Raw genomic sequence first — 10,210 nt, 5'->3', positions numbered from 1 at the left:
CCTGATCCGGTGCTTTCCGTGATCTGTGACCCAAGCGGGGCACATTTGGAGGCCCGGCTGACACCCATTTATTGACATCAGAAGCACCAATAATCAGGGCGCGACGCGTGTGCGTGAACCACTGGACGCTGGGGCTACTCCGCCCGACCGACCCGTGACTTCTGGGCAGGCTCTCATTTCGCCGCTTTCCTTTCTTGGGAAAACGGGATGGGGAGCAGCCAGGAGACCTAGGTTAGAGTCTTTGCTGCCGCTACTTTCTAGCTGAGCGAGCCTGGTCAAGTTACTTTCCGGCTCGGCGCCGCGGTTTCCCTGGCTGGCAGAGCCATTGCGGGGCGCCGTGCACCCAGGCAGCACACGGCACATGTTCCCCTTCTCTGACTTCATAGAGAAGAGTGAGACCAGCTCGCGGAGGTGGGGGAGGGGTGCAGCTCGCTGGCTTCCTTGTTCGGTTCTAGACTGACCTCTGGGCCTGGGGATGCGGATGGGGAAAGCCTGAAGTCGTGACACAGGCTCCCTCCCCACCCCTGCGAGGGCCTCTTTCCTCCATCCTTCCCAGCCCCACATGAACAGGCAGAGTCAGCGGTAGTATTCTTCGGTGCCATGTGGGATATTTTATTTGTAGACTCGTCAATTTCCCCACCCATCCCTCCGATTCAACTGATTTTGCGATCATCCACCCTCTGCCCTCGGCTCGCACCTCTGGCTCCCATCCAGGGTCACATCACCTGCGAGCAGAGACCTCGGTGTTAGGTGCTAAGATCGCCCCCAGGGGGCGCTGTCGTTTGGGGAGAGGGCGTTACGGTGTCTGCGGCAGGTTGGAGACGCTGCTTTTGCTAAATGGAAACAGCCTCCCTTAAGCTGGAACCCCGGGAATAATCACCCCCTTCCTTTTATGGGACTTCAATTCTCCCATGAAGGGAGACTGGAGTATTTTCTTCTGCTGTTTCTTTTTTTTTTTTTTGCTAAGGAAATTTTTTATTTGAACCATGAATAAATCAAACATAAATGGAGAGTAGATTTGGTCTAAGAGGGGATGAGATGCAGTGAAGCCCTACTTGACCACTTCCGCCTCCCACATTTGGAAATCCTTAAACTGCTTAGACCTCTGACTGTGCGATTCAGAGCCACAGCCATCTCAAGGCCTTCAGGCGATGAGATGACCCACCTCGGAAGCCACAGTCAAATGCCCCCTGCTTCCCCAGAGCCCCTGGCTGCACCCTGAGAGGTCTCAGCCTGGCCATTGCCCTGCTGTGTGGCCTTAGTCAATGGTTTCTCCCTCTCTGGGCATGAAGGCAGAGCCTCCCAGCACTGCCAGACACAACCCTCAAGATTCTGGAACCTGAGCCTTCTGACTCTAGGGCCCAGCTCTGGGCCTGCATCTCCCCCTGGCCTGGCAGCGGTGTTGTCACACCCACCTTGTATGGATGGTGCATAGGCAGCTCAAGTGATGCAGAGCAGAAGCGGGTGCAGCAGCGCTTAACCCAGCGCAGAGCAGAGGATCTGCACATCATCCGGGGAGCTGGAATGTGGACTCGTGTGGGCAGCCCCTTAAACCACATACACTGGTCAGCTACATCAAGCTGCTTCATGTCTCCCATGGGGGTTCTGTGGTGGAGTTTCTTCAGGAAGATTTGGGGGCCCTCAGTGAGTAATTGCCCCCTCAGGGCTCCAGTGTTCAGGCCTCTTGATGTTCTTGGGACCTCAGACTCCATCCGTTCTGTCCATAGCACTGCTGCAGGGGACCCCTTCGCCTTGTTCCTCATGCTTGACCCCACCGTAGGCTTCTGCTCCTTAGGGTTTGTCTCCTTAGATTTCCCTATGGACTCTAATTTCTTGGACTTCAGTTCTGTCTCGGGGCACCTAGTCTCCTGGAACTCTTCATGATTTTGTTTCACTTTATTGCAGACATTGTTTTCCCTGGCAGGGAGAGGAAAGGCAGTCAGAAGAGCAGGACTAAGGCCCTGGTCCTCTAGCCTAGCTCTGAGACGACTGCCATGCAGCCATCTCAGGGGAGCCTGTTAAGAAAGCTAGAGAGGGCCTGAAAAGAAACTTCTCTAGTAATCCTAGCACTCTGGGATGTCGAGGTGGGAGGATCGCTTGAGCTCAGGAGTTTGAGACCAGCCTGGGCAAGAGTGAGACCCTGTCTACCAAAAATAAAAAAAAATAGCTGGGCATGGTGGCATGAGCCTGTAGTCCCAGCTACTTGGGAGGCTGAGGCAGGATTGCTTGAGCCCAGAAGTCTGAGGTTGCTGTGAGCTAGGCTGATGCCATGGCACTCTAGCCCAGGCAACACAGTGAGATTCTGTCTCAAAAAAAAAAAAAATAGTGGCCACTGCTGATTGAGTGCCTACTCTATGTCAGGCTCAGTCCTACAAAGTAGGAGGCAGTGAAGCAGCAGAGTGGCTTATAGAACAAGGCTTTGCAGTCACACAAACTGGGACTCAGATTCTGTTTTTGTCTCTTACCATCTGTGTGATTTGTTTTGGGGTTTTTTGTTTGTTTGTTTGTTTGTTTTGAGACAGAGTCTCGCTCTCTTTCCTGAGCTAGAGTGCCGTGGCCTCAGCCTAGCTCACAGCAACTTCAAACCCCTGGGCTCAAATGATCTTTCTGCCTCAGCCTCCTGAGTAGCTGGGATTACAGGCACAAGCCACCACACCTGGCTAATTTTTCTATTTTTGGTAGACACGGGTCTCGCTCTTGCTCAGGCTGGTCTCGAACTCCTGACCTCAAGCGATCTTCCCGCCTTGGCCTCCCAGAGTGCTAAGATTACAGGCGTGAGCCACCACACCTGGCCCATCTGTGTGATTTGGGCAAGAAATTTAACCTCCCAAAGCCTTAGTTTCCCTATCTGTAAAACAGGGGTAATTCTATCTACCCAATAGGATTGTTGTGAAGAATAAACTAAATGAGAAAATACTCATAAAGTGCTTATTAGCACAGTAGCTGGCACTTAGCAGGCACCTAATAAATGTTAGCTTTCTTAATATTCTGAGGGGACATAGGAGGAACTTGAGCCTCAGCAAGATTAATTAATGCTTAGACTTCAGGGGCCGTCTGCAGGTGAATCTCTGGGATATGTGACTGGGAGGTGGGGAGGAGGGGTGGCCCTTCTCACTCAGTGCCCAGGTGGAGGCTAGGCCCATGACTGGGTGACAACCATTGTTATGACCACAGCTCTGATATCAGACAGGAGTGGCTTCAAATCCTAGCTCTGCCAGTTACCAGTTCAGTTAACTGAGACATGTCACTTTATCGCTTGAGCCTCAGCTCTCCATCAGTAAAATAGGGCTAATAAATACCTTTCTCACAGAGCCTTTGTGAAAATTAGACTGGTAGTTCTCTAAAATTCCTTAGCACAGTGCCTGTTCCCAGTAAAGACAGCTACTGGGTCCACCCTGGGGGCCATGGGTGGGCCGAGCTCACCCAGAGGTGATATCAGGCATCTTTGGAACTCTGAGAAGTGAATTCCAACACCTTTTGGCCAGCTTATACAGGTCTTGGATCCGCCGGTTGGAGCTCTTGAACAGCTTCAAGAGCGACAAGTTTTTTAACACCTGCCAGGGACAAGAAACCAAAAAAATAGAAGCTTCAGCTCTCCCAGGAAAGCCTCCCACTCCCCTGCCTGTCTCTGGCTCAGCTCAGCTCAGGGCTGGGCCTGCTGACTCCTTCGGGGTCACTCAGCCTGGCAACCAGGAGCAGCACTGTGGAGTACTTAGGCTCCCCTAAGCTTGGGCCAAAATGGGGCATCTCACCCTTCTAAGTCGGTTCCGCTCAATTTCTTTGCTGACTGGCTGCTCCCCATCTTGCATCTGAGGGACAGAGAGTGAGAAAGAGGAAGAGAGAGGGAGAGAGAAAATGAACAAAGGAGGAATCCATGCCTTTCCATTTGCCTGAGTCTGGTTTGACCAACCCTAGACTGGGAGTGTTGTCACCTTGGTTTGGGAGCAGGACTGGGGAGACCATTTTAACTCTCCTAACATCGCTTCACCCTTCACCATTCCCTTTCCTCCCAAGCTGGAAGGTCTCTGTCCTTGGTAAGGCTGGACCCTTCCTTAAGGCCTCTCTAGGGGGCCCACCCCCAGGGTTCAGTCCAAAGTCTGACCTTGGAAACCATGCTTTTCTTCAGCCTCTTTGCTGAGGGACTCATCCTGGGACTGTGAGGCCCCAAAGATGGATGAAGCAAGACTTGTACCGGGCACCACCTACACCCTGCCCCTCTCAGTTCAGCTAGCACTCAGGCTGGGCATCACATGGTGGTGCTGGCTTTCCCAGGGTGGGGTAGCTGTGACATCACTGAAATGTGACAGCAGCAAGGCTGCATCTCCAAGGAGTGTGTGTGGCAGAGGTGGAGGGTAAGAAGGAAACTCCCATCTGTAGAGAAACAGACGGTGGGTGACAGGCAGCAGTGTCCATTGTCACAACCTCCCTGTGAGGTAAGAGGATTATCTCCTCTTTTTAAATGAGGAAGTCAAGGTTCAAAGAGGTTAAATAATTTACACAGCTGGATAATGGTAAACTTGAAGCCTAACCAAGGTCTGAGAGTCAACCCATGAAACCAAGGACCCCCAGACTATGCCCATCTATTAATTCGTGTCTGTCACATGTTTGACTGGGAGACTGCTACATGCCAGGTCCTTTTCTAAGCACTAGAATAACAGAGAATTGTTACTTTCAAAGAGCTTACATTTTAGTGGATGGGAAACAACAGTAAATGTTTAATAATTGGCTCTCTGAAACAAAGGGTATGTGTGTGTATTATAAATTTTACTGATAGAAATCTGGAAATAATAAAATTCTACAATACTTTTTGTTGTAAACTCCATTAGCCAATTGCCGCTTTTTTTTTCCAAAATTTTTTTAAGGGGAGGGGGGTTATGAGGAGGGGTACCCAGTTTCCTTGTTTGTTTTTTTGTTGTAGTTGTTGAGACAAAGTCTCACTCTGTGCCCTGAGTAAAGTGCAGTGGCGTCATCATAGCTCACTGCAACCTCAAACTCCTGGGCTCAAGCAATCCTCCTGCCTCAGTCTCCCAAGTGGCTGGGACTACAGGTGTGCACCATGCCCGGCTAATTTTTCTATTTTTTTGTAAAGACAGAGTCTCACTCTTGCTCAGGCTGGTCTTGAACTCCTGAGCTCAATCAATGCTCCTGCCTTGGCCTGCCAGAGTGCTAGAATTACAGGCACGAGCCACCGCACCCAGTCCCTTATTATCTTTTTAATGTCCATGGAGTCTGTAGTGATATGCCCTGTTGCATTCCTGATGTTGATAATTTCAGTCTTCTCTCTTTTTTCTTTGTTAATCTTTTAAAAAAAAATTCATTTGTTTATATTTGAGGTTTACAACATGATGAGACAGTAAAATGGGTACTATACCCACTATCTCACATAGTTATTTTGTGTGTGTGACAAGAACAGCTAAAATCTACTTATTTAACAAAAATCCCTAATATAATCCAATTTTAGGATTATAACAGTCCTCTTGTACGTTAATTAGAGCTGTAGATTTGTTCAGCCTACATATCTGCTACTTTGTATCCTTTGAGCTACATCTCCCCATTTCCTCACCCCTCCCTCCCTTGCCCCTGGTAACCACTGTTCTATTTTCTATTTCTGTATATTTGACCTTTTTATTTTTTAAAGATTCCACATATAAGTGAGATCATGCAATCTTTTTCTTTCTGTGTCTGGCTTATGTCAAATTTGTTAGAGGTTTGTCAATTTTATTGATCTTTTCAAAGAAATAACTTTTTGTATCATTCCTTTTTCTCTGTTGTTTTCCCACTTTCAATTGCATTAACTTTTACTTCTGGGGGGGTTTATTTTGCTCTTCTGATTCTAATTTCTTAAGGCAGGAACTCACAGTATTGATTGGAGGCCTTTCCTCTTTTTATTTTTATTTTTTAATTAATTTAATTTTTTTAGAGATGGGGGTCTCACTCTGTTGCCCATGCTAGAGTGCAGTGGCTATTCACAGGCTCGATCATGGGGCACTACAGCCTCAAGATCCTGGCCTCAAGTGATCCTCCCACCTTGGCCTCCCAAAGTGCTAGGATTACAGGCATGAGCCACCACGCTCGGCCTGCTTCATGTAATTTGAAGGTCTTTTGTTGTTTGGTACATACACATTTATGACTGGTATGTCTTCATTGTCTTTTGACCCTGTCATGATTATTTTATGTCCCTTTTAGGCCCTGGTGATTTTCTTTGCTCTGCAGCCTATTTTATCTGATATTAACATAGCCAACTCTGCTTTCTTTTTATTAATCTTTGTATAGCATATCTTTTTCCATCCTTTTATGTTCAATCTACCTATGTCATTATAACTGAAGTGAGTTTCTTGTAGACAGCTTATGTCGGGTCATTTTTTCTTACTCCATTTGCCTGTCTCTCAGAGTTATAAATTATGTCTTTAGAGCATTTACAGTTAATGTAATTATTTATGTGTTAGGGATTAAGACTGCCATTTTATTGTTTGTTTTCTGTTTGTTCCCTCTGTTTTTCATTCGTTTATTTTTTCACCCTTCCTGTAGGTTACTTAAACAGTTTTTAGAATCCCATTTTTATCTATCTATGGTGGGGTTTTTTTAGTGTATCTCTTTCTATAGGTTTTTTAGTGGCTGCTCTAAGTATCACATTATACATACATAATTTATCACAGTGTACTAGTATTGACACTTTTGCGAATTCAAGTGAGGAAGAGAAGGCTTACCTCTATTTAGGTGCTTTCACCCTTCCCCTTGTATAATGTAATTGTCTTAAACATGGGCACTGCATACATTGAGAACAACATCAGGCAATAATTTATGCTACAGCCATCAGGCACAATTTAGAAAATGCAAGTGAAGGATAGGTGATTATATTTACCCATATTTTTATTCTTTCCATTGTTGTTTCTTCATTCCTGATGTTTCAGGTTTTCTTCATTGATCATTTCATTTGTTTGAAGAACCGCCATTAGCCCTTCTTTTAGGGTACAGCAGATCCTCAAATAATGTCATTTTGTTCAATGTCATTTCATTACAACATTGATGAGAAAAAAAATTGATTCCCAGCTGGGGCTACTGTCTGCATGGAGTTTGCACATTCTCCATGTCTATGTGGATTTTCTCCAGGTACTCGAGTTTCTTCCCATACCCCAAAGATGTACATGTGAGGTTAACTGATATATCTAAATGTTCCCAGTATGAGTGAGTGTGTGTGTGAATTGCTCTATGGTGGAATGGCATCCTGTCCAGGATTGGCTCCCACCTTGTGCCCTCAACTGCTGGGATAGGCTCTGGCCACCCAGGACCCTGAACTGGAATAAGCAAGTTGGAAAATGAATGAAGGAAGGAATACACATTATTGCAAAATAAAAATTTGTAAAGTATACAATAATCATAAAATGCACAATAAATGATGTGGTATGAAAATGCTCAGCAAGCCTGCCATATTTGTTGTTGTTTATTTTTTGAACTGCATGGTGGTAGGAAGTGCTCCTTATAATTTTCGCTTTGCAAACATTTATTCCTTGATTTAACTCATTACCACTATGACTGTCGTCATTTACTGATTCACCAGAAATTGGGTAAATAATGATCTTACTTGTTTTTAATTAATCTTTCTTTGATGTACATGTAGCTCACAATTATTTCAATGTTTAATATTAGAGGTGTTTGGAGGTATTTATTTAGAAGTTTGGTGATGTTTTTGTAGTCATAAGTATGCTGTACGAACTTAATTCTTTTTATATCAGTTAGCCTATGGCACAATTAGTTTCATTATATGTGCTTTGGCTTAAAGTTGCAATTTCCGAGAACCTTCTGATGACATTGAGGACTTAACGCAGTTCTTCTGACAACAAATTCTCTTAGTTTTTCCTTCATTTGAGAATGCCTTGATTTTACCTGCATTCCTGAAGAATCTTTTCACTAACTGATATGCTAACTGAAGGTTTAGCATTCTGGGTTTTTTCTTTCAGTACTTAAAAATATTGTCCCACTTCTTTCTGGCTTCCATGGTTTCTGATGAGAAATCTGCTGCAGTTTGTACTGTTGTTCTCCTATCAGTAAGATGTCACTTCTCTGTAATTGCTTTCTAGACTCTTTGGTTTTCAAAAGTTTGAATATGATGTGCCTTGTAATGGATTTCTTTGGGCTTATTATGTTTGGGGTTTAGTCAGCTTCTTGAATCTGTAAGTGTATGACTTTCATCAAATTTGGGGAAATTCCAGCCTTATTTCTTTGTACATCTTTTCAGCTCTACCTTTTTTTTTTTCTGTCCACCTGGGAATCTGATGACACAAATGTTAGATCCCAGGTTTCTGAGGCTCTGTTCTTTCTTTTCTTCTTTTTATTTTTAATCTAATTTCTCTATTTTTCAGATTGGGTAATTTCTACTGTACTATCTTCACATTCACTGATTCTTTCCTATATTATAATATCTTGGTCCCCTCAGGCTGCCATAACCATAGACTGGGTGTCTTTCTGTGACACCCAGTCGGGGAGAAATTTATTTTCTATGTGTGCACACAGAGAGACAGGAAGAGAGCAAGGGTGATCCATCTCTCTGGTGTCTCTTATAAGGTCACTAATCCTATCAGATCAGAGCCCTACCCTTATGACCTCCTTTAAGGACCCATCTCCAAATATAGCAGCACTGGGGGTTAAGGCTTAAACATATAAATTTGTGGGGGACACAAATATTCAGTCCATAATGTATCTCCATTCTTCTATTGAACCCATCCAGTGAATTTTGAACCATTTTTGGGTCCTCCTTTTGTTTCCTAGGGCTGCTGTAATAAATTACCAGAAACTTGGTGGCTGAAAACAACAAAAATTTATTCTCTTACAATACTAGAGTCCAAAAGTCCAAAATCAAGATGTTGGCAAAGTGGATTCCTTCTGGAGGCCCTGAGGGAGAATCTGTTCCATGCCTCCCCCTTGCCGGCAATCCTTGTCATTACTTGGCTTGTGGACACATAGTTCACATGTCTGCTCCATCACCACATAGCCTGTTTATAAGGACACCAGTCATTGGATTTAGCCATTATGGTTATCCTAATCCAGTATGACTTCATCCTAACTGATTACATCTGGAAAGACCCTATTTCCAAGTAAAGTCACATTCTGAGGTTCTGGATATCTTCTGGTTTTGTTTTTTCTTTCTTTTTTGGCTGAGATTTTCTTTTCTTTTTTCTTTTTTTTTTTTTCATTTATTTCAAGAATATTAGTAAATGCTTGTTGAAGCATTTTTATAGTGCCTGTTTTAAAATCTTTGTCAGATAATTCCAACAACCTGTGTTGGTGTCTGTTGATTTCTTGGGTTTTCTCCAGGTACTCGAGTTTCTTCCCATACCCCAAAGATGTGCATGTTAGGTTAACTGGCATATCTAAATGTTCCCAGGGCCGGGCGCGGTGGCTCACACCTGTAATCCTAGCACTCTGGGAGGCCGAGGTGGGTGGATTGTTTGAGCTCAGGAGTTCGAGACCAGCCTGAGCAAGAGCGAGACCCCGTCTCTACTAAAAATAGAAAGAAATTATATGGACAGCTAAAAATATATATAGAAAAATTAGCCGAGCATGGTGGCGCATGCCTGTAGTCCCAGCTACTCAGGAGGCTGAGATAGAAGGATTGCTTGAGCCCAGGAGTTTGAGGTTGCTGTGAGCTGGGCTGATGCCATAGCACTCTAGCCCGGGCAACAGAGTGAGACTCTGTCTTAAAAAATAAATAAATAAATAAATGTTCCCAGTATGAGTGAGTGTGTGTGTGAATTGCTCCATGGTGGAATGGCATCCTGTGCAGGGTTGGCTCCCACCTTATGCCCTAAGCTACTGGGATAGGCTCTGGCCACCCAGGACTCTGAATTGGAATAAGCAAGTTGGAAAATGAATGAATGAAGGACTACTCATTATTGCAAAATAAAAATTTGTAAAGTATACTATAATCATAAAATGTAAAATAAATGATGTGGTATGAAAGTTGAGATTTTTCTGGTTCTTGGTACGGTGAGTTACTTTTATTATAACTTGGACATTTCAGATATTATGTTATGAGACTCTGGATCTCATTTACATCTTCTGTTTAACAGACCTCTGCTGAAACTGGACTGGTAAAACATGGGGGGCACCAACCCTTTACTGCTGGGTAGCAGCGAAAGCCCAGGCTTGCTATGTGACCTCCACTGACACCACCCTGTGGGATAAGGGGAGGGTTGCCCCATTATTGCTGGGA

At 44.6% G+C, this 10,210-nt stretch overlaps 1 protein-coding gene across 1 annotated transcript; it reads right to left on the bottom strand.

The window, feature by feature from the left end:
* Positions 1-612: 612 nt before the first annotated feature.
* TP53TG5 (TP53 target 5) lies at positions 613-9,349 on the bottom strand. The gene is given in 6 exon segments (XM_045528422.1): positions 613-675; positions 678-725; positions 1,416-1,917; positions 3,424-3,554; positions 3,753-3,809; positions 9,335-9,349. Coding segments are annotated over 6 exon segments (816 nt in total).
* Between the last annotated feature and the right edge of the window lie 861 nt (positions 9,350-10,210).

This window comes from Lemur catta, chromosome 17 (assembly GCF_020740605.2).
Source record: "Lemur catta isolate mLemCat1 chromosome 17, mLemCat1.pri, whole genome shotgun sequence".
Lineage (NCBI taxonomy): Eukaryota > Metazoa > Chordata > Mammalia > Primates > Lemuridae > Lemur > Lemur catta.
The sequence above is the reverse complement of the archived record's forward strand: the minus strand, read 5'-3'. Positions and strand labels throughout refer to the sequence as shown.